Source organism: Bos grunniens, chromosome 7 (genome assembly GCF_055505025.1).
Source record: "Bos grunniens cultivar Pamir isolate PY7600 chromosome 7, Bosgru_T2T1.0, whole genome shotgun sequence".
Lineage (NCBI taxonomy): Eukaryota > Metazoa > Chordata > Mammalia > Artiodactyla > Bovidae > Bos > Bos grunniens.
The window spans coordinates 87,816,909-87,841,465 of record NC_141171.1 but is presented as its reverse complement, the minus strand read 5'-3'; the positions used below and the strand labels follow the sequence as shown (position 1 = coordinate 87,841,465).

The following is a 24,557-nucleotide window of genomic DNA, read 5'->3' as shown; positions in this document are numbered from 1 at the left end:
TGGTTCCAAATAGGAAAAGGGGTACGTCAAGGCTGTATATTGCCACACTGCTTATTTAACTTATATGCAGAGTACATCATGAGAAACGCTGGACTGGAAGAAGCACAAGCTGGAATCAAGATTGCCGGGAGAAATATCAATAACCTCAGATATGCAGATGACACCACCCTTATGGCAGAAAGTGATGAAGAACTAAAGAGCCTCTTGATGAAAGTGAAAGAGGAGAGTGAAAAAGTTGGCTTAAAGCTCAACATTCAGAAAACTAAGATCATGGCATCCAGTCCCATCACTTCATGGGAAATAGATGGGGAAACAGTGGAAACAGTGTCAGACTTTATTTTTCTGGGCTCCAAAATTACTGCAGATGGTGACTGCAGCCATGAAATTAAAAGACGCTTACTCCTTGGAAGGAAAGTTATGACCAACCTAGACAGCATATTCAAAAGCAGAGACATTACTTTGCCAACAAAGGTCCATCTAGTAAAGGCTATGGTTTTTCTGATAGTCATGTATGGATGTGAGAGTTGGACTATAAAGAAAGCTGAGTACCAAAGAATTGATGCTTTTGAACTGTGGTGTTGGAAAAGACTCTTGAGAGTCCCTTGGACTGCAAGGAGATCCAACCAGTGCATTCTAAAGGAGATCAGTCCTGGGTGTTCATTGGAAGGACTGATGTTGAAGCTGAAGCTCCAATACTTTGGCCACCTCATGCCAAGAGCTGACTCATTGGAAAAGACCCTGATGCTGGGAAAGATTGAGGGAAGGAGGAGAAGGGGACAACAGAGGATGAGATGGCTGGATGGCATCACCAACTCAATCGACATGGTTTTGGGTGAACTCCCAGAGTTAGTGATGGACAGGGAGGCCTGGAGTGCTGGGGTTCATGGGGTCACAAAGAGTCGGACACGACTGAGCGACTGAACTGAACTGAACTGAACTTATACTATAAGGAAGAATTATACAATACCCTCCATCTAGGTGAAAGGGAAAAAAGATATTTTAAAAATGATGAACATATATTTTATTTTCCAAACTAGGACACTTTTGAGAGTGAAAGAGGGCTATTAGTTATTACACCAGGAAAATAGGCAAACAGGTCTGTTATGAGTAAATCAGCATGTATAATCACACTACTTCTATATTCCTTGTATCCCCCTGCCTTAGTCCATTCCTTTCTTTCTGTAGCAAGAGACGATCACTACCTTGATTTTGTGGTTATCATTCTGTTGCTTTATAGATTTACTTCTTATGCTAGTACTCAGAATATTATTTACTTTTATGGATTCTTTCATTTATAGAAGTGAAAGCCTACTGTACTATTCTTTTGTGAGTTGCTTTTTTATTCAACACTGTTAGACAGTCATCCATGTCCATGGATTTGTGATACATTTTCCTCACTGTTGTAGTCTACTGTATATGTAGTATATGTAACCACTCTACTACTGATAGACAGTTGGGTTGTTTCCATTTTTTACTGTTATAATACTGTTAGGAATTTTCTTGCTCATATACCCTGATACACATTTCTCCTGAGTCATAAAAAACACTTGTTTTTTAAATGTTTACTGGATAATGCCAAATTGTTTTCCAAATGGATATACCAATTTGTTCTCCAACCAGTAATGTATAAGTGTTCTGTTAATATTGTCAGACTTTAAAATTTTTATGTGGTGGGTGTGAAATAATAATGAGCATGTGGCTGAGCATGTCTTCAGGTTTCCTCCTTTATGAGTTATGTTTATAGTGTGGTAGTTAAGAGCATTATCTATTTTTTTAAAATTTACATTGTAATAATTCTTTACACAATTTGAGTATTAATTCCTTTCCTAGTAATATGGGTTATAAAGATAACAAAGCCTATGTCTTGTCTTCTACTCTACTTAGGATGTCTTAAAATGTTTTTTTATTGTGGAAAACTTTAAGCATATATAATAGTATAAAAGTATGTAGAACAATCATCTCTGATTTATCTACCACCCTGCATCAATAGTTATCAACTGATAACCAATTCAGCTTCATTTATACTACTACTCACTTTCTCTCTAACATTTTAAAGTATATCCCAAATATTATACTGTTATATCTCTAAATATTTCCATATACATCTCTAAAAAATAGGGATCTTTAAAAATTACTATAACACAAAAAATTTACAATACTTCCCTAGTATCATCTAGTATTCACTAAGCCTCCAAATTTCCAGTTATCTTAAGTGTGTGTGTGTGTGTGTGTGTGTGTGTTTTAAACTTTGTTTGAATCATGATCCAGATAAAGTCCTGTGGTAGCAGGCTTCGAAAATGGTACCCAATGATTCCTTCAATGTAGAAGGCATGGTGGCTTCTGTCTCTTTCTTTTGGATTTCTTGCTTAATGGGGAGCCAGGCTGTTCTGTGGAGAGGTATATGGTGAGAAACTGAGGCATTTTGCCAAATAACTAATAAAGAACTGAAGCATCCTACCAATGAGAATAAGCCATTGTGGACATCTAGCATTATTTAAGCCATTAAATGATTGTTGCCCCAGCTGACAGCTGGACTGTTACATCATAAGAGACAGTGAGCCAGAACCACTCAGCTAAGCCACTCCTGGATTTCTGACCCTCAGACACTGTATGAGACAGAAATGTTTTTTGCTTTAAAAGTTATGTTTTGTGGATAGTTTGGCTATAAAGTGATACAAAACTAACAAAGATTTGGGTACCTGAAAGTGAAGTTCCGACATAACAAAAACCTAAGATATAATAGTGACTGGGACTTCTATGGTTCGATGGTTAAGACTGTGCTTCCACTGCAAGGGACATAGGTTTGATCCCTGGTTGGAGAAATATGATCCTGCATGCCATTGGTGGAGATGAAAAAAAAAGGGAGTGGATTTAAAGTACAGTGGGCAAAAGGTGGAGGGACTTGGAAAGCATTAGTGAAAGTTTGAAGAGGTTTGAAGAAATTATTTATAAGTGCATAATAACTTTGAGGAGGCTGCAGATGAGGTCTTAACAAATTAAAAAAATCTTATTGGAAATTAGAGCAAAGTGGCAGAAGGTTTAGCAGATTTGTCATCTGTGGTTATGTGCAAAATAGAAAATATGCCTAATGAACAGGGTGACTTGGTTAAGGCAATTTCCAGCCAGAGTAGTGTTTAAGATGTTACTTGGTTTTTCATTGTTGCTTTTAGTAAAATGTGAGAGGGGAGAGATAAGTTAAAGGAAGACCGTTAAACAAAAAGGAGCCAGAACTTTGGGGATTTGAAGATTCCCAGTCTCTGTAGGTGACAAATGATGTTAAAATTAGTAAATGGCTCAGAACAAGAACAAATGCAAAGCACTAACAGGAAAATATGAAGTTGGGGATGTAGTTTTAAAGCCCTTTAAGAGCTCAGAAAGATCTAGTGTGGGGCTTCAGTGTTTTATTCAACATAAAGAGTGTGCCTGACAAAATCTCTCAAATTACAGGGCTTCTAAGAATTTTAAGGGTGTGGTGCATCAAAAGCCCAAAGTAGAGAAGGGTTTATATGGAAGATATTTACGGGCATTGTTTTGTCTAATGGCGAGAATTCAAATAAAATTCACAGAAGATCCACAATGTTTATAAAGGGATTATATCAGCAGAATATAATGTTTTAAAAGAGACTTTTAAAAGAGAACTATATTAGTAGGCTGTTTGCCAGCCTGAACTGGAAAGGATAGAGCACCAAATTAAGAGACTTTCGGACATACAAGCTTCTACAGGCACACAAGTATATAGCTGTAACTATGGAAAACCGAGGATAATTCAGTGGGTGGATCTGAGGACCAGAAAGTAGTTAAGAGCCCTGAAGATTTACTCTGACATTTTGAATCTTAATCAGGAAACTGCCAACCTGTTCCCCGGTGGATTTCAGAATTTCTGTGAATCTGTGGACCTAACTTCTGCACCTAACTTCCCTCCTTTTAAACACACATCTGTAGTGGTTACCCTATTTTATGTTAAGTTGTGGAGGCAGATACTGTGTGTCTTATTCCCTGATGGCTCAGATGGTAAAGAATCTGCCTGTAATGCAGGAGACTTGGGTTCGATCCCTGGGTCAGGAAGATCCCCTGGAGAAGGCAGTCTACTCCAGTATTCTTGCCTGGAGAATCCCATGGACAGAGGAGCCTTGGCGGGCTAGTCCATGGGGTTGCAAAGAGCTGGATATGACTAAGGAACTAACACTTTCACTTTCAGATCAAAAGGAACTCTAAAGATCAGTGTTTAATGAAGTGTACCTGAAAATCCTCATCCACACCTAGACTTTACCTTTCTAGACTTTGAGTTAATGCTGTCATAGGATGAAAGTTTGGGGGAGCTCTGGTGGAGGTTGAGTGTATTTGGCATACTGGAAGAATGTGACTCTTTGGAGGTCAAATTTGGTAGACAGCTTCTAGGTAGGCATGCTGTTGCATAATTTCCTCCCACACTGTTTCAGGGATCATCTGACAAGAATGGTACACCATTCTGAGTGATTTTTAGCTTGTCTTGGATCACTCTCTCTTGGATTACTTGCTTTGGGGACGGCCAGGTGCCATATTATAAGAACACTCAGGTAGCCTTGTGAATGAACCATCTTGGAGGTGAATCCTCTATGAACAGTCTTCAGAAGACTGCAGCCCAGTTAACAGCTTGACTGCAAACTCATGAGACCCTGGGTCATGAGACCCAGCTAAACCACTCCTGGCTTCCTAATCCTCAGACTCTGTGATACATCTTTTCAGTTTTAAGCTGTTAAATCTTGGGGTAACTTGGTACACAGCAATAGTTAACTAACACAAGTTCACACATTGCTTCATATGTCTTTTAGGGTGTGTCTCTTTTAATCTACATTTTTTTTCCATCTTCTCTCCCTCTGGCAACATATTTGTTGAAGTTAGTTTGTCCCATGACTTCTATAGATGAAATTTTTCTGATTGCACATTCACTGTGTTTAACATTCTCTGTATTTCCTAATGATCAGGTTTGATTTTTCTGGGCAAAAATTCTTAATAGGTGATGGTGTGTTTTTCCATTAAGAGGGTTATAGTTTCTTTATTTGTCACGTTAGTAGCTGTTGATATATTGATACAATGAATAAACCTGTTTATTCATTAGGAATCTTAAAATGTTATAATTTTATTATTCATTCTTCACTTATTAATATATTTATGTAGAAAAACTTCCCTTCATTTACTATTTGCTTACCTGTGGTACAGTTCATATAGGAAAGATAGGACAAATAATTGACTTTTTAAAAATTTGTTTTCAAAATAATGAATGATTCTATAACATCCTTCAATGTTGACCAATTAGATGCTTTTTGTTGGTTTTATTATTAAGAACTCATGAATTTGAGGACATTAGATAATTACAGATATTCCAATCCACTGCATTTGGTATGTTCCAGTGTGCACTCGAGGGGATTTCAGGATTCCTATAAACCTGCGTGTCCTTATTGATACTCATTCATTCCATCTCTGGCCAGAGGAATGCTTTTCAGTTGGCTCCTGAATCATTTGATGTGATCCTGGTAGACTATGACAGTTTCCTTCCTAAATAGAACAACAAAATGTTTCAGGCTCATTGTGTACATTTCCTATACCTAACTGAAATTAACTACTACTCCAAGGGCTTATGAGGTCTTCTGAACAGAGTTTTAAAAATGTTCAGTTCAGTTCAGTTGCTCTGTTGTGTCCGACTCTTTGCGACCCCATGAATCGCAGCACACCAGGCCTCCCTGTCCATCACCATCTCCCAGATTTCACTCAAACTCACGTCCATCGAGTCGGTGATGCCATCCAGCCATCTCATCCTCTGTCATCCCCTTTTCCTCCTGCCCCCAATCCCTCCCAGCATCAGAGTCTTTTCCAATGAGTCAACTCTTCGCATGAGGTAGCCAAAGTACTGGAGTTTCAGCTTTAGCATCAGTCCTTCCAAAGAACACCCAGGACTGATCTCCTTTAGAATGGACTGGTTGGATCTCCTTGCAGTGCAAGGGACTCTCAAGAGTCTTCTCCAACACCACAGTTCAAAAGCATCAATTCTTCAGCGCTCAGCTTTCTTCACAGTCCAACTCTCACATCCATACATGACCACTGGAAAAACCATAGCCTTGACTAAACGGACCTTTGTTGGCAAAGTAATGTATCTGAATGTAATTTTTTAAAATAGATTTTGCATTTACCTAGTATAAAGGCACGGCTTTTGAACTGTGGTGTTAGAGAAGACTCTTGAGAGTCCCTTGGACTGCAATATCAAACCAGTCAATCCTAAAGAAAATCAGTCCTGAATATTCATTGGAAGGACTGATGCTGAAGCTGAAACTCCAATACTTTGGCCACCTGATGAGAAGAACTGACTCATTGGAAAAGACACTGATGCTGGGAAAGATTGAAGGTGTGAGGAGAAGGGGACGACAGAGGATGAGATGGTTTGATGCCATCACATACTCAAAGGACATGAGTTTGAGTAAACTCTGGGAGTTAGCGATGGACAGGGAAGCCTGGCGTGCTGCAGTCCATGGGGTCACAAAGAGTTGGACATGACTCAGCGACTGAAGGGCATGGTGCTTTCCTGGTGGCTCAGTGGTAAAGAACCCACATGCCAATGCAGGAGATGGTTTGATCTCTGGGTTGGGAAGATCCCTTGAAGAAGAAAATGGCAAGCCATCCAAAATTCTTGCCTGGGAAATTCCATGGACAGAGGAGCGTGGCAGGCTGCAGTCCATGGAGTCAGACACGACTTAGCGACTGAGCACATACACACACACCACAAGGGCATACAGATATCTCACCATCTTGTCTTCTAAAGGTTTAATAGGTTTTCTTTTCACATTTAAATCTTTTAACTCACCTGGAACCGACTTTTTCTGTATAGTGTTAAGTGTGTGCACATGCTCAGTCGTGTCTGACACTTTGGGACCCCATGGACTGTAGCCTGTCAGGCTCCTCTGTCCATGGGATTATCCAGGCTAGAATAAAGGAGCGGGTTGCCATTTCCTCCTCCAAGGATCTTCCTGACCCATAGACTGAAGCCATACTTTCTATGTCTCTTGCATTGGCAGGCAGATTCTTTTCCACTGATTCTTTGTTGTGCTTTACAGATACTATGTTTTTTTTTCTTTTTTTTACAAATGGAAGGTTTGTGTCAATGTTGCATTGAGCAAGTCTCTTGGTACCATTATTCCAAAAGCATTTGCTCACTTCATGTCTGTGTGTCAAATTTGAGAATTCTCAAAATATTTCAAACCCTCCACCAGCCAAATGATTACAACTCACTGAAGACTCAGATGAAGATTAGCATTTTTTGGCAATAGAGTATTTTTAAAGGGATAGTAATATTCCTTTAAATATTAATAATGCTTATTAATATTATGACTAAATATAAACAATAATCTAAGGACTGTAGATTATTTTTTAAGACATAATGCTATTTCACACTTAATAGAGTACAGTGTAAACATAAATTTTAAGCCACTGAGAAACAAATAATGTGACTCATTTTATTGTGGTATTTGCTTTATTGCGACCTGGAACCGAACCCACAATATCTTCAAGGTATACCTGTGGTCCTTCTTCTGAGAACTCAAAAAGCTGGACAAAATATAAAACACATATCTGAAGGCATCAGAGAGAGCTAATGAGGTAGTAGAAAATCCAGAGAAAGAAAATCCCAGAGTTGTTGAACCCAGCATTTATAATAGCTTATCTGGGGTACCTGCTGATTCTTGAGAAGATGGTTGAGAAGCTGAACAGAGCTTCTGATTAAATCAGTGAGTTAGACAAAGACTGGATTTCAGAGACTGCCCTGGTTAACTCTACAGGCTTCAAGTTTCGATCTCAAACGTCTATACTGAGGCAAAAGTTTGAACTAGAAGCAGACCTTCCAATCGTCTAACCACACTAGGGTGATTCTGGATTACTAGTAGCCAGAACCTCTGCCAGGAGACATAAATCCTTCCTATCAACATCCTAAACCTCAAAGTATAGTTTCCTTCACTAGTTCTGGCATTTAAACAAAAATAACATAAAATAAATTAACAAAACTTTATAAACAAAAAGATATAAAATAAACAAAAATACATAAAAGTAAATAAGATAATATGATAACACACTCAATGAAGAAATAAGAAGTTTCCGGTAACAGCAGATCCCAATGCCACTCAACGTGAGTTTTAAAGTAGTTATGCTTAATATGTTTGAGAAAATAAAAGACCAGAATGAGATAGATTACTGGATAGCTAACAGGAAAACTATAAAACAGAACCAAAGAGAAATGCTTGAACTGATAACAACCAAAAACATAATAACTGAAGTCAATGTTTCAATAAATTAAGTTTAATAGTTTAGAGACTATTAGAGAAGAATGAAATGACAGGTAAGAATTATCTAAAATGAACCACAGCGACAAATAAGTGGAACATAAGGGATAAATTGAAATGATCGAATATATTATACATTTAAGTGGAGTACCAGAAGGGGAGAGGGCAAAGAAGTAGGGCAGAAACAATAACCGATGAGAGCTGAGAACTTTCCAAAGCAGGAAAGACATGAGACCCCAGTTTCAAAAAGCACTACAAACTCAAAAAGAAAACAAATTCTATTTTAAAAAAATACAAAAACATTTGCTGCTAAGTCACTTCAGTTGTGTCCGACTCGGTGGGACCCCATAGACAGCAGCCCACCAGGCTCCCCCATCCCTGGGATTCTCCAGGCAAGAACACTGGAGTGGGTTGCCATTTCCTTCTCCTGCATGAAAGTGAAAAGTGAAAGTGAAGTCGCTCAGTCATGTCCGACTCTTCACGACGCCATGGAATGCAGCCCACCAGGCTCCTCCACCCATGGGATTTTCCAGGCAAGAGTACTGGAGTGGGGTGCCATCGCCTTCTCCGACAAAAACGTTTAGTTACATTGTAATAAAACTGCTTCAATTTTAAGATGGACATCTTATAAACAGCCAAAGGGAAAAAGATTAAAGGGGCAAAAATAAAACCAACATTATTTCTCAAAAAATTTTTTTGGAAGCCAAAAGCAATGGAATATATCTTTGAAATGATAAAATACAGTAGCTGCTAATTCAGCAAAAATGTTATTTGAAAATGAGGTGAAATAAATAAGTTTCAGGATACAAAAACGGAATTTGTTTCCAGCCCATGTACAAAGGAGATACTAAAACTTGTTCTTCAGGAAGAAGAAATAAGATGCCAGATAGAAGCTTAGAAACTCAAGGAGTCATAAAGTACAACAAAGTAAATATTTGAGTAAATATAAACACATATTAATCATATAATGCCTTAAGGAAATATATATTAAGTAGACACAATGTATATAACATGCAGTGAGGCAGTAAATGATGTGTTCTTGAGTCCTTACATTGTCTAGGAAGATGTGTCATATAAATTACTAAATAATACATAAGCTTATGGTGTGGAAGAAATGGAATAACAAAAGATAATCTAAAAGGCGGCAAAAAAAGGAGAAACTCAATAAAAGAGAGATGGGACAAATAGCAAATAATGATACATTTAATTCCATGTATATTAATAGTATTGCATATAAGTCAACTAAACCCTTTAATTACAAAAATATTATCAAATTAGATTTAAAAAATAAATTTGTGCATATAACGCAAGTAAAAATGTAAAAACACTTAGAATAAAATCTAAATTATGGTTGCTTTCAATTGCTTTTAACTTTGCTCTTTCCTACCTGCAAACTTACTCTTCTTGTAGTCACTATGCTTCAACCAGGCAGGCCTTTTTTTGATCCCTAAGATATTCCAAGATAGTTCATGCCTCTGGGTTTTGCATTTTTGTCCCCTCTGCAAGCATTTGTTTCCCCAATTTCTGCAAAGCTGGATTCTCCTGTCAAATAGAAGTTTAAATAACACTCTTTTAGAGGTTTTCTTTAGTCACCTATTCTAAATTATTCACCCATTTTAACTCCCTACCTAGCACGATCTTATTGGAGAAGGCAATGGCACCCACTCCAGTACTCTTGCCGGGAAAATCCCATGGATGGAGGAGCCTGGTGGGCTGCCGTCCATGGGGTCGCTAAGAGTCAGACACGACTGAGCAACTTCACTTTCACTTTTGTGCATTGGAGAAGGAAATGGCAACCCACTCCAGTGTTCTTGCCTGGAGAATCCCAGGGACGGGGGAGCCTGGTGGGCTGCCATCTATGGGGTCACACAGAGTCGGACACAACTGAAGTGACTTAGCAGCAGCAGCACAATCTTATAGTTTATTTATGGTCTATTATCACTAAAATGTAGTAGGGAACATGTCTGCTCTATTTACCACAGTTTCCCCAAGTCTAGAACAGTGACTGGGACACAGTAGATACTCAATAAATATTTAAAGAATGAATAAAATCAGTTTAGGTTTTAAACCTTTCTTACAGTTTTATTCGTCTTGGTGGTGGCTGTTCAAAGAGTGAAAGTGTTAGTCACTCAGTCGTGTCCGACTCTCTGCGACCCCATGAACCAGAGCCTGTCAGGCTCCTCTGTCCATGGAATTTTCCAGGCAAGAGTACTGGAGTGGGTTGCCATTTACTTCTCCAGGGAATCTTCCTGACCCAGGAATCGAACCTCAAGTCTCCTGCATTGCAGGCGGATTCTTCACCGTCTGAGCCACCAGGGAAGCCCCTGGCTGTTTAAAGACTTTCCTGATCCCAAAAGTACCAAATGATATCAAGATGCCATTTATGTATGGTAGTGACCCCTGAAAGTACACGCTATGTAATGTGTAAAATTTGTAGGAGTTTTTCCACCAGTAAGTCAGACACGTAGTATAGTCTTAGATATAACTATAATAACAAGTAAATAAAAGCTTCAAAGGAAGGCTACTGAACTACTAAAAAGTTGCAATACACTTCTGAAGAACATGTTTGTTTGTATGTTTTTCCCACATTAGAAAGGTGAGAGTAATATAGGTGAATGTTATAAAACATAAGTTTTTTATGGGGGGAGGGGGCGAGGCCCCTTTCATCCACTCCTAAGTAAAAAATTGAATTAAAAAAAATTACCTTCTTATAGTTGTTTTAGAGTGGTTATTCCAGTAATGATGATTTATATATTTTGGTTACTTCCTTTTTTACTCTTTGTTTTATACTCAGTTTTTCACATCAAAGCAATCACACCGGTCACATTTTCCATTAGAAAGACTAGCTTAATGGCTTTTAAAAAATAGCTAGATAATACACCACTAAGTGCATATGACAGAACTGACCAATCTCTTAATTGTTAAAGATTGTTCCTACTTTTAAAAAATCATGATTAGTATTCCTACAACTAACATTTTTGTTCATAAATCATTTTAAGCGCAGTTTAACTGAAGTGATTTTGGTCTACAACATTCATTTAAATGGTATTTCTCAAGGGGAAGAGGGTGGGCAACACAAAACGGTCCCAGGCATTTATCTCTAATTAGGAAAACAGTATATGTTGCGGGGAGGTGTGGAGATTACAAAGGCACTGACTGCATAAGCGTAAGTCATTACATTTATTAAAGAAAAAGCAGCAGAAATTTCTTACAGGAGCTAATCTGGAAAACATTTTGCAAAGAGTATGGAGCTGGACTTTGAAAAAAGGATAGGTCTTAATGTTTGGAAATGTTCCAGACAGGTGGAGGTGTTGAAGGAGGAGATAACTATTTGTTGGTGTTCTTAAATATCGGAGAATAGTCCTTACTCAGGACAACTCATCACAAAGCCTGAATAGTGAGCAACTTTGATTTTTTATCAAAGATTGGACTCCTAACTTCCTTGCCAGAAATGACCAAATTTCTTCTTAATCTCCATCATCCACATCTTTGTTCCTCTTTCATCCTTCCCTTTTTTGTTCCTCTGTCAAAGACTCATCTATTTTAAGTAACGGAAGTAGGTAAATTCCTCTTCTCCAAGGCTTGCAACCTTACACAACATTATAACTGTTGCAACCTTAAAACATGCATGCCTTTTAATCTTATAAAAAAAAACACTGCTTGTAACAGATTTTTCACACTAAGAGAATTAGGAACATTCAAGGATATTAACTAAGAGTTATTTATCAACTTGCTCTACACCAAATAAGGAACATAGAGTCACATGATCTATTAAAAATGATTAGCAGATAATGAATAATGACTGTGATTTTCTTTCCTGGTTTTATTCTGGCAGCAATAAATTCCACCCTAATAATTTCAGTCTTATTGCCACATAGGAGGTGATGCTTTGTGAACCTCAACGAGGCTGCCAGGTCTAGCACAGTAAAACTCACGGCGTCAGAAATGAGAGTAAGACTTCATGGGATGTGTTGTCAGTGATAGACTTATAGCCATTTCCCTTTCCCTCCCTAAGGATAGCAGCTGCTTTCCACAGACACCCCAGTCGACAGACTCCAATTCCTCTCTCCCACAGTTACCATCTGCAGATCCCCAGGGGCTTGTCTGTTTACAACCTTGTCCCAAACAGCAGAAGAGGAACCCTCCGAGAAGTTCTGGATTCATCCTCAATAGGACCTGTTTCACAAAATATTTCCCAGCCACCTCCACCTGTTTCCAATGTTAGTACTTAGGATTTCTATATCTTGTCACACTATACATTCCCCAATAAATAAAACTTAAAGTGAAAACTAATATAAAGCAACTGCCCTGTGCATGTTTCTTTCAGATGGCTCAGAACTCTCAAGATTCCCAGGATCTTTCGACCATGTTTAGGTTGGGTATCATGTTCTTCAGGGACTTTGGTAAGAGGGTGAAACTTAACGTCTCTAACTACCCTTGCCAACCCAACTTTGAGTTCTTCTGAAGCCTCCTAGATTCCTGTTCCAATTCCAGCTTTTCCAACAAAACTAGACCCTAAGGCAAAAAGACATCCCATAGATGAAACTGCAGATACAGTCAGGACTTAAGCAAGGACCCCTAAGTGGTGAGATGAATTTCTGGGTTAACAGTACTCCTCTGTAAGTCTGTCACTAACCAAACAAAAGGAGAGAGTTGACAGGTACACTTAACAACACAACATTTTGAAGGTATATGGAAGTTGTCTTTGGGGGAGGGGGGAACACAATATTACATGGAATTCGAAAGTTTGGTGATGGATATTTTTTAATCTAAAAGGAAATCGTCCATATTGGAATATATTAAATAGGCAGAATTCTCTTGCCAGTTTCTCTGCTCTTGGTAGATGTAGTTCTGACTTCGGCTGGTATCTGAACAGTGCAGAAACGTCTCACGATCAAATTCCACTGCCCTGAGGAAGGATAGAGATGGAGGACCCACAAAGCAGAGAGCAGAGTCGACGCAGAGACGGGTCTGTAAGGATTCGGAGTCTCCCAGAAGGGACGGCCAGAAAAATGAGAAGGTAGAAAGAGAAAGAAAGGGCGTGGCTGAGCTAAGGCACTTTCCACGTCGTCTCAGCAAGAGCGCGGCTTAACCGGGGTTTTCTTCCGAGCGAAATCCGGTGGGTCTGGAGTCGACTCTCCCCGTGTCCACGAACCTGTATCTCCATCACCTACTAGGGCCCACACCACCCAATCTACGTCCGGATCCTCGCAGGCGCCGCACAAGCGCGCCGCCCACCCACCTACCTGCGCTGCGCCTGCGCCTCCCCCAACCCCGTGCTCTCAAGGTCAGCACCGCCCCCGGTCTCTAACCTAGCACCCACGGAAGTGGCAATAGAGGACGTCCTGCGTCGCCTCACATCTGCGTGGCGTGGGGTCGCCGGCGTTCGGCAGAGGGGAGGGACTTCCTGTCCCGCCGAGCAGAACTTCCGGCCGAGCCGGAAGATTCTCTCCCTCGCGGTGTCGAGTGGCTCCCGGCTGCAGGGTTGGGAGGGGAGGTCCAGGACGACCCCGGTGTACTCCTGGGCGTCGGGTCCACGATCTTTCCTTGGCGCCATGGTGAGTCCTCCTGTGAGGGCTAGAGTGAGAGCAGTGCGGGGGAAGACGGGGCCAGGAGGTTCTGTGCAGGGAAGCCGGCCGGGTGGCCAGCTGAGGATGGAGCGGGCGGGAGCAATGAGATGAGCGGTAGGGCAGGACCTTACCACCTTCCCCGGGGCGCTGGGGCCCCCGAGGAAGCGACGTCAGCCCAGCCCAGCCGCTGGATCTGTCCAGGAGTTCGAAATAGGTGGTCAGAATATTCATGGCCCCGTTCACTGTGGACGGCCGTGGGGTCAGGTGGTCCCAGGGTTGACCTTGCCCGGTTGATCACCTCCTCCCTCCTCTCAGCTGTAGGGCAGTGGCCAAGAACTTCAGATCTCAGAAATCCTCCTGGCCTTTCCGGGTGGACCCAATACCTCCCCTTCTTATAAAGGATCAACACGTGTCACTAAAGAAACGGCCAAGTCAGTTTATCTTTCAGACTTGGCCCTTGGGAAATTGGAAAAGGTCTCAAAGATAAAAAAAGGTCTGGACTGAATAAGGAGGGTCTTGATTGGAAAGGAATGTTGCAGGGGCGTGGGCGAGGGAACTGTTGGAGTAGGGAGAGTACCCTGACCATAAGATCTGTAAGAGCCTCAAATATTAGGCAAAAGGGGTTTTCTTTTATGAGGAGGAGGAAACAAGGCTAGAAAGAACTGAGTGTGGGGAAGTGAGATGAAAGGGTAGTATGATTGGACTGTATATCAGAGAAAGTTTTACCCCCTAGACCAGACTTCTGAGGAAAAACTGTTGGAGGTGTATCCTGTTTCAGAGTTTGGGTAATATCTTGCTCCAGTTGCTCTATGGGGACAAGCGGTTCAGCTAGTCATTTTTAAAGCAAAGAATGGTAATTTGCAGGTGCTATGTCTGGCCTTGTTACAGGGCTTCCCAAGTGGCTCAGTGGTAAAAGAATCTTCTTGGCAGTGCAGGGAATGCAGGTTGGATCCCTAGGTCAGGAAGATCCCCTGGAGGAGGAAATGGCAACCCACTCCAGTATTGCCTGGAAAATCACATGTATAGAGGAGCCCTGTGGGTTCTAGTCCGTGGAACCGCAAAGACTCAAATGCCACGGAGCACACAGGCAGCCAATTCCTGCATCTTGCTTCCCTAAGTCTTATGGAGACTGTTGGTTCTTTGCAGTAAGCTGTTACCAGAAAGGTGGCGGTGGAAGGATTTCTTAACCTCTGTTGTTTTTCAGTATCACAGGGGTCGGGTTCAAAATTGTCAAGTTACTTCAAATCCTCGTCTGGAGGACGTTCTGCCTTGGAATTTGGAGTTTGCCGTATTTTTTTTCAGGGTCAAATGTTGACACTGTTCAGTTGTGTATGATAATTCACTTTTGAATGACTTACAGAAATGTAATGGATTGTGAAACAAAGGAACTTCAAAATAATGTGGTTCCTAATTATATCAGCCAACCTCTTGACTCTTGAGGCAGTAGTGGGTGTGTATTCTTTAAACCTCAGTGAATAGTATAATTTGTAATTATTAAGAGTTTTTTCTTCCCTTTGTACAGTGAAATTAGACAAAGATAAGGAACAGAAGGACTAGAATGACCCAAAGATAATGACTAGCCTAACCACCTTCCTCTCTCTCCCCAACCCCCAATTTTACAGAGGGAAAAATCTGAGGTTTAGAAAGAGGCAGTGATTTACCTAAAGTAGCAGTAGTTTGGCACTTTTTCATTTTTTAACATATCAAGTAGGTAGTACTTAGAATCTTTTGTCAGTATGTTTGGCCAAATCACAGAATGGAAAGCAGAGCCTTTTTTATTTTACATCTTGATTTTTTTGTTTTAATCAATATAAACTCATGATCCAGATCAAAAATACTGAGTATTGACTCGTAATTTTTTTTTTATGTTGTGAAAATGAATTGTTGTTGTTCACTCGCCTCATATGTCCAACTCTTTGTGACCCCCATGGACTGCAGCATACTAGGTCTCTCTGTCCTTCACCATCTCTCAAAGTTTGCCCAAGTTCATGTTGATTGCATCGGTGATGCCATCCAGCCGTCTCATCCTCTGATAGCCTCTTCTCTTGCCCTCAGTCTTAGCATCAGGGCCTTTTCCAGTCAGCTATTCACATGAAATGACCAAAATACTGGAGTTTCAACTTCAGCATCAGTCCTTCCAATGAGTATTCAAGGTTGATCTCTCTTAAGATTGACTGATTTGATCTCCTTTCTGTCCAAGGGACTCTCAGGACCCTTCTTCCAACACCATAGTTTGAAGGCATCAGTTCTTCAGTGTTCCACTTTCTTTACAGTCCAGCTCTCACAACTGAACCTGACCGTTAGGAGACCATAGCCTTGGCTGTATGGACCTTTTTTGGCAGAGTAATGCCTCTGCTTTTCAACACACTGTCTAGGCGAATAGGCCTGTTGCAGCTTTCTTGCCAAGAAGCAAACATCTTCCGACTGCATGGCCGCAGTTAGCATCCGCAGTGATTTTAGAGCCCAAGAAGAGTAAATCTGTCACTAGGAGTAGTGTGTAGTGTAGTAGTAAGTAGTGTTAGTCTCTCAGCCATGTCCAACTCTTTGCAACCCCATAGACTGGCCTGCCAGGGTCCTCTGTCTAAGAGATTCTCCAGGCAAGAGTGCTAAAGTGGGTTGCCATTCCCTTCTCCAGAGGATCTTCCCGACCCAGAGATTGAACCCCGGTCTGCTGCATTCTGGGCAGATTCTTTACTGTCTGAGCTACAGAGAAGTCCTGTAATCTGTCATTGCTTCCACCTTTTCCCCTTCTATTTGCCATGAAGTAATGGGGCCAGATGCCATGATCTTAGTTTTTTTAATGTTTAGTTTTAAGCTGGCTCTTTCACTCTCCTTCACCCTCATCAAGAGGCTCTTTAGTTGCTGTTCACTTTCTGCCATTAGGGTGGTATCATCCATATATCTGAGGTTGTTGATGTTTCTCCTGCCTATCTTAATTCCAGCTTGTAACTCACTAATCATGATGTGTTCTGCTGCTGCTGCTAAGTCGCTTCAGTCATGTCCGACTCTGTGCAATCCCATAGACGGCAGCTCACCAGGCTCCCCTGTCCCTGGGATTCTCCAGGCAAGAGTACTGGAGTGGGTTGCCATTTCCTTCTCCAATGCAGGAAAGTGAAAAGTGAAAGTGAAGTCGCTCAGTCGCGTCCGACTCTTAGCGACCCCATGGACTGCAGCCCACCAGGCTCCTCTGTCCATGGGATTTTCCAGGCAAGAGTACTGGAGTGGGGTGCCATCAGCGTATAGATTAACCAAGCAGCTGACAGCAGACAGCCCCATCGTACTCCTTTATCAGTCTTGAACCAGTCAGTTGTTCTATATAGCGTTCTGACTTGCTTCTTGACCCGCATACAGGTTTCTCAGGAGACAGGTAAGATGGTCTGGTATTCCCATCTCTTTAAGAGCTTTCCACAGTTCTTTATGATCCACGCAGTCAATGGCTTTGGCGTGGTCGATAAAACAGAGGTAGATGTTTTTCTGAAATTCTCTAGCTTTCTCTGTGATCCAGTGAATGTTGGAATTTGATCTCTGGTTCCTCTTCCTTTTCTAAACCCAGCTTGGGTATCTGGAAGTTCTTGGTTTGCATAATGGTGAAGAGTCCATAGAAAATTTACTAAAGGAATGAAGCTATGTTTTTACTATACTTTTTGAATATTACAGACCAACTTTAATTAAATAGATTTTTACACCATTTAGGTTGATTGTGGGGGAAAAGTAGATCAAACTAGAATTGTAGGAATCCTCATGGCTTATTTTATGTATGTAGCATCCTGTTGTAACTTTACTGCTGGGATTCTGCTCAGTATGTTGGTTGTTTAAAAAAAAAGTTGTGAATCTCTGCCTTAATTGGAGTTAATGAGAGTTTTCTTTTTGGGAAATGGAGAAGGCTGTTGGGAAGAGATAATGTTTTAAAAGTTACAAATACATGACTAACACAGGGGAAAGAAATTCTGATGGGGGGATGGACACACATAATAGGTGGCTTCAACTGAGTTTTGAAAAGTTAAATTAGGACATTCAGTTCAGTTCAGTTACTCAGTCGTGTCTGACTCTTTGTGACTCCATGAACCATAGCACTCCAGGCCTCCTTGCTGCTGCTGCTGCTAAGTCGATTCAGTCGTGTCCAACTCTGTTCGATGCCATAGATGGCAGCCCACCAGGCTCCCCCGTCCCTGGGATTCTCCAGGCAAGAAGAACACTGGAGTGGGTTGCCATTTCCTTCTCCAGTGCATGAAAGTGAGAAGTGAAAGTGAAGTCGCTCAGACGTGTCTGACTCTTAGCGACCCCATGGACTGCAGCCCACCAGGCTCCTCCGTCCACCGTCCATGGGATTCTCCAGGCAAGAACACTGGAGTGGGGTGCCATTACCTTCTCCGGCCTTCTCCCTATCTATCACCAACTCCCAGAGTTTACCCAAACTCATGTCCATTGAGTCAGTGATGCCATCCAACCATCTCATCCTCTGTCGTCTCCTCCTCCTGCCCTCAATCTTTCCCAGCAACAGGGTCTTTTCCAATGAGTCAGCTCTTCACATCAGGTGACCAAAGTATTGGAGTTTCAGCTTCAACATCAGTCCTTCCAATGAACAGCCAGGACTATTCTCCTTTAGGATGGACTGGTTGAATCTCCTTGCTGTCCAAGGGACTCTCAAGAGTCTTCTCCAACACTACAGTTCAAAAGCGTCAATTCTTTTGTGCTCAGCTTTCTTTATAGTCCAACTCTCACATCCATACATGACTACCAGAAAAACCATAGCCTTGACTAGACAGACCTTTGTTGGCAAAGTAATGTCTCTGCTTTTTAATATGCTGTCTAGGTTGGTCATAACTTTCCTTCCAAGGAGTAAGGACACTAATTCTTAATAATTAGGACACTAATTCTCAATTTAAGTTCACATAGGATTCACCTGTGATGCTTGATAAAAATGCTTATCTGGGCTGCCTTATTGAGGGAGTGGAGTCTCATAATTTAATTTTTAATGAGTTTTACAATTAAGTCTCAAACTTGTGGTCCTGAAAGCACTTTGAAGGAACTCTAATGCAGCCATTAGAAACTTTGATAGGGATATTGAGGTTTTTGTGCTGAGTGATAATCATACGTGTGGTTTGTTGATGTGTTAGATTACTTTAATGGGTTTTGGATTGTTGAACTAGCCTCAAATACTTGGAATAAATTCCACTTTGTTGCAGTGTATAATTCTTCTCATACATTGTGGATTTTGATTTCTTGGTATTTTGTTTAGGGTTTTTGCATCTATGTTCATGAGAGATATTGGTCTGTAGCTTTTTGTTTTTCCTTGTAATCCTTTGCTTGATTTTGGTATTGGGGTACTGCTCTTAGAATGAGTTAGGAAGTGTTCTCTCTGCTTCTATCCTCTGATGAAAGAGATCGTAGAGACTTGGTATAATTTCTTCCTTAAATGTTTGATAAAAGCAGCAGTGTACCCTACTGGGCCTGATGCTTTTTGTTTAGGAAGGTTATTATTGATTTAGTTTCTTAGTAGATATAGGCCTGTTCACATTGTCTATTTCTTGTATAAGTTTGGACAAATTGTATCTTTCAGAAATTGGTTCATTTCATCTAGGTTATAAAATTTGTGAGCATAAACTTGTTCATAGTGCTTCTTTATTATCCTTTTAAATATCTTTGGATCTATAGTGATATCCCCCCTGTCATTTCTGATATTAATAATTTATGTCCTCTGTTTTTTCCTTACTTGATAGGGCTAGAAATTTACTGATTTTATAGATCTTTTCAAAGAACCAACTTTTGGTTTCATTGATTTTTCTCTGTTGATTTCTTCTTTTCAGTTCCATTGAAGATAATTCATACTATTTCTTTTCTTTTGCGTACTTTGGATCTAATTTGCCCTTTTTCTTGCTTCATAAGGTGATGCCTTAAGTGATTTAAAATCCCTTCTAATACATGTATTCAGTGCTATAAATTTCCCTTTAAGCACAGCTTTTGCTGCATCCCATAAAATTTGATAAGTTGTATTTTCATTTTCATTTAGTTCATATATTTTCTCTTGATTTCTTCTTTGATTCATGTGTTACCTAGAAATGTGTTGTTGGGGCTCTGTTGTGTTTTGAGATTTTCTAGTTATTTTCTCTTATTGGAGCAGACATTGTATGATTTCTATCCTTTTACATTTGTTAAATGTTTTATGGCTCAGAATGTGCAATTTGAAGGGTGGTTTCTGGTCAGGTTTCATCAGTTTGCCACATGGTGGCAGAGATTTGGGTCTCTTCTCAATTCTCCGACTTTTCCTCCACTTCACTCCTTTCCAAAAGAGGCTTAGTTCAAATAATAGTAGATACTGTTCTCTTGATTAGCATTTAGTTGGTTGAAGGTTGATTCTTGAGACTGATTTATGCTTTGGTCTCTGTCCACTTTTTAGATAATTTGTTTGCTCTGGGATAAAAACTTAAAGCAAATATAGTTGATTTTAGAAACTCAGAACATATTCTAAAGTGTTCGTTTTTTAAGAGAGAATTTATTATTTTCCTGTTATGGTTTTTGAACACCAACTTGCCCTGTTCTTGTTTACTCACTCAGTCATGTCTGACTCTTTGCAACCCCATGGACTGCAGCACACCAGGCTTTCCTGTCTTTCGTCCTCTCCCAAGCTTGCTCAAGCTCATATCCTTCAAGTCGGTGATGCCATCCAACCATCTCGTCCACTGTCGTCCCCTTCTCCTCCTGCCTTCAATCTTTCCCAGCATCAGGGTCTCTTCTAATGAGTTAGGTCTTCGCTTCAGGTGGCCAAAGTATTGGAGTTTCAGTTTCAGCATCAGTCCTTCCAATGATTATTCAGGACTGATTTCCTTTAAGATTGACTGGTTTGATCTTGCAGTCCAAGGAACTCTCAAAAGTCTTCTCCAGCACTACAGTTCAAAAGCATCAATTCTTCAGTGCTCAGCCTTCTTTGTGGTCCAACTCTCACATCCATGCATGACTACTGGAAAAACTATAGCTAGAGGAACTTTGAAGAAATAAACCTGATTTGTAAATTTCGCTGCTACTCTTTGTATACTACCTACTCTTGAGTTACAGGAAAAGAAAATTTCTAAAGTCCCGGTAAAATGAACATTCTCTTGGTTTTAACTGAAATGATTGTCCCTTTTGTTTCACCAAACACTTAAAATTCATGCTCTTACCTCAAAAGTATTTGTTTAATCATTCCTTCATTGTCTGTTAAGCAGTATCTGTATGTCACATGCTGTTCCTGGCAACAGAGACATAACTTTATAAAACAGAGACTTTCTTGTCTTTATGGATCTTAGGTTATATTGAGAGTCTGATGATAATCAGTTGAGATATAATGTTCGTTAGCCGTGGTAAATACAATAAGAAAAGATAGAACAGAGTTAAGGGAATGATCGGGGTGGTGATTTTAGATAGGGCCTTCAGGGAAAGCACAGTGAGAAGGTGGCACTGGGACACCTTTGAGTTCAATATACCTGCTGTCTTTGAAAATCTGTTTATGATTGCACCCAAAGAAGTGTTGTAGTATTAGGTACAAAGTTCATAGTGTCTTTAACTATAGTGTGAATCTTTCAGTAAAGTCATGTATGATTACCTTTCCATATAGTGAACAGAAAAATGATAGAAATGTGTTTTTAAATATCTTACGTTAGTAGGTGATACTACATTTTACTTAATAGATTGCGTTTTTTATGCCACATACTTTTAGTCTTTTACATTATTACAGATCTTGAGAGAATACAACTTGTTCACTCATAAGTATTCTGAGCTTACAGAGTATCTTTTACTTACATTAAATAGACTTAGTAATTCTGTTGTTAGATTAAATATATTTTGTGTTTTGACCATAAACAAAAGATTTAGAAAAACCTGAAATAATTTCAGCTTTTGATACTTCAGTATTGAAGTTCAGAGTCTTGATAGCTGATTATAGTGTTTTATTTATTTTTTAAAAGTTGTGTTAAAACCAACTGCTCAAACATTCATATCTTTAAAAGTGACTTTGGGAAGAGTACAATAAGTGTATGGCATTGAAAGTCTACTTGAACCAGAACTAAATGACCTCTATAGTTTGTTTCAAGGTCTGTGACTCTCAATATGTGGATTTGTGAATATTATTGATGTACTTTTAGTTGAATGTACATTGAGGGGATCAAGGAGGGAATATTCAATTTGTATGGAGTTTAAGAAGGATTTAACAAAGGATTGATTAGTCTTGGTCTTTAAGTGTGAGTAGAAGTATGTTTGAAGAAGGCAATGGCACCCCACTCCAGTACTCTTGCCTGGAAAATCCCATGGATGGAGGACCCTGGTGGGCCGAAGTCCATGGGGTCGCTAAGAGTTGGACAGGACTGAGCGACTTCACTTTCACTTTTCACTTTTATGCATTGGAGAAGGAAATGGCAACCCACTCCAGTGTTCTTGCCTGGAGAATCCCAGGAACGGAGGAGCCTGGTGGGCTTCTGTCTATTGGGGTCGCACAGAGTCGGACACGACTGAAGCGACTTAGCAGCAGCAGAAGTATGTTGGGTGGATAAGAAAGTGAATTTTAAGTACTTTTCCTTAATAGCAGTAGTAGCTACATTTATTTAGAGTTAATATTTATCTGCTCTACTTAACTAAACACTTATGAAGTAATCACTCTTGGGCTCCTACTATTTTTTTTAATCTCTATATTTTACCTACTTTTTTTTTTTAACCTCTGTTTTACAGATACAGAAATGGAGGCACAGTGAGATTAGAGTAGCTCACCCAAAATTGTATATCCAGCGGTGGTGAAATTTGACTTCTAAATCAGGCTATTTGACCACTGTACTGTTGTGCCAATTTTACTGTTTACCTTTGATAAATTTTAGCTTAATGAAAGGATTGAATTTCAAAAACATTCTCCTATAGAAGTAATACTATAATTAGTAATTATATTTCTAGAAAATCCTTCTAACCTATTTACTATCCAGTATCACATCTCATGGTATGAGAGAAATTAATTATTACTGTCATGAAAGCTGTAATGATTGGCATTTCTAACTCAGATGCTAAATACATCTGACTCTGCTGTAGTAAGTCACAATGAGGATTCCTTCATATTCCTTTTACCTTAACTGGCACTCCTTCACACTAGAGCATGAATTTCCCTTAGGCCTGGGGATGAACTTCCAGTAACACTGATAAAGTGAGGAACAATTAGAGAACTGGGGATAAGGACCTTTGGTGAATTGGGATTTCTTCAGTGTAAGCCTGCAGTGTTTCTTCCAGGTGTATCTCGTGTGTCACAGCCCACTTTTCCTGAGGGCTCTCAGGACTGGCTTGCTCCTTTTCTTTTCACTTGGATTACCTGCTGCTTACACCTAGAACTGGGTTTCCCCCTGGAGTTGCAGAGGAGAACGTAGTCTTGTAGAGTATCTTGCCTTCCTTCCCAGACGTTCAGCACGCTCTAGTAAACGTTTTTATTGCTAGTAGAATTTGCAGAAGTCACCTCCCCATGTAACTCCGGACTAACCATAAACTAGTTAGCTAGCTAGCTATTTATTACAAAGATTCTTTAGGGGAAAAAATGGAAGTCCTTGATGATAGTGATCAATCTTTGCAATAAGTTCTTGGGAGTAAGGAGGTTTGGATTGTGAAGGGATGACATGGAAATACTTAGGGGCCTTGGGAGACTTTTCTCCAACAATAGAAATTACTTATGAAGAAGAAAGTTCAATAAGCTCCATAGTATAAATATATGATTATAGATTGCCATCAGTTAATGTCACAGATAAGGCACTTCAAAGGCTATGGCTGTTTTTCCTTTTTAAATAACCTTAATACTTTTAATCTTTTTGATAAGTAATACAACCCTTTGAAATAGCAGTCTTGAATTGCTTATTTTTATGTATAGTTTTTAATGTCTGCCCTTTACACAGTGGTTTGCTGATTGTTGTTATCTTTGACCTGTTGATTGCCTCTGTTTGCCTTCATGCAGTGATCTGCTTAGAAAAAGCAGTGCTGGAGTTTCCTGCTTTCTTTTCCTAAAAGGAAAAGTCATAGTGAGGATTCTGCTCAACCAGAACTTCATTAACTTGAGTGTTTGTTAAGTATTTTTAAGTATTTTTCTCATTTCGGAAGATTTTGGCTATTTTTATGGTGAGTATAAATGACTGACTAGAAAACAGTTCTAGTTCTTTATGGTTTATGGGCATATGTATGTAAGTGTTCCATGATTACAATCATTTGCTTCTGGTTACAGGCTTGTTTAAAAGAGAAGCCATGCCTTTTTTTCCTCAAAAGTTTTGCTTTTATTAATAGCTAATTCATTAGTAGAATTTTACTTCCATTTAAGTTCGTGCCTGCTGCCTTCCTGCTCTGTTCCCTATTTTCTTAATTAACATTAAGACAGTGAAGCCTCACTGTATCATTTATTCCCAGACAGTTTCGTTGTTTGTATAGGTCAGTTGTTTCATGTTGAATATACTAATCTTTCCCTAATCCAATTTTTAAGACAGAAAGGAAGTTGAAAGGAATCTAGAATAGCTGCAATTAGAATTAAATGTCAAAGAAATAAATTTTCAGTCAGGAGGGACAGAAAAGAAAGCTTTGGTTAAAATTTGTTGTAGTATATGTAGTAAGTTTAACTGTGATATTTGTTCTTTAAAACTATTTTTTTATTTGAACTAACACTTATTTTTGATTTTGATAGTTTCTCAGTCATTCCCATCAG

At 39.8% G+C, this 24,557-nt stretch overlaps 2 protein-coding genes across 17 annotated transcripts in view; one reads left to right on the top strand and one right to left on the bottom strand.

Annotated features, from left to right (window-relative positions):
• Positions 1-5,277: 5,277 nt before the first annotated feature.
• LOC147369935 (uncharacterized) lies at positions 5,278-14,236 on the bottom strand. Of its 3 annotated transcripts, XM_086412957.1 has the most exons (4): positions 14,005-14,236; positions 13,550-13,871; positions 9,691-9,845; positions 5,278-5,535 (listed from the first exon to the last, which is right to left on the bottom strand). In XM_086412957.1, exons 1-4 carry the CDS (start codon positions 14,102-14,104, stop codon positions 5,519-5,521), a joined length of 594 nt encoding a protein of 197 aa, XP_086269083.1. In that variant the 5' UTR covers positions 14,105-14,236; the 3' UTR covers positions 5,278-5,518. The 3 variants fall into 3 exon arrangements, with proteins under 3 accessions (XP_086269083.1, XP_086269082.1, XP_086269084.1); XM_086412956.1 differs by lacking the exon at positions 5,278-5,535 and having other exon boundaries at positions 9,490-9,845; XM_086412958.1 differs by lacking the exons at positions 5,278-5,535; positions 9,691-9,845 and adding an exon at positions 13,050-13,212 and having other exon boundaries at positions 13,616-13,871.
• Positions 13,722-24,557, top strand: part of TMEM161B (transmembrane protein 161B) — a 75,212-nt gene continuing 64,376 nt past the window's right edge. For 4 of the 14 annotated variants that reach the window (XM_086412944.1, XM_086412953.1, XM_086412947.1 and 1 more), the window contains exon 1: positions 13,722-13,861. Coding sequence is in view for 3 of the 14 variants with exons in the window: in XM_086412943.1 (XP_086269069.1) it covers positions 13,859-13,861 (3 nt within the window). In the remaining 11 variants the exon portion in view is untranslated. Of the gene's footprint in view, positions 13,862-23,822; positions 23,984-24,557 lie in introns of those variants that run through there. The other 10 variants (XR_015168117.1, XR_015168116.1, XM_086412943.1 and 7 more) reach the window with 5 other exon arrangements.

What these genes read in the sequence shown, in the direction of transcription:
- LOC147369935 (XM_086412956.1), bottom strand. Translation starts at nt 14,104, where the DNA reads ATGAATATTCTGACCACCTATTTCGAACTCCTGGACAGATCCAGCGGC. An exon ending in CCAGCGCCCCGGGGAAGGTG is followed by an intron (nt 13,872 to 14,004) that starts GTAAGGTCCTGC and finishes TAGCCCTCACAG; the next exon opens with GAGGACTCACCATGGCGCCA. An exon ending in GAGGCGCAGGCGCAGCGCAG is followed by an intron (nt 9,846 to 13,549) that starts GTAGGTGGGTGG and finishes TCTATTTGACAG; the next exon opens with GAGAATCCAGCTTTGCAGAA.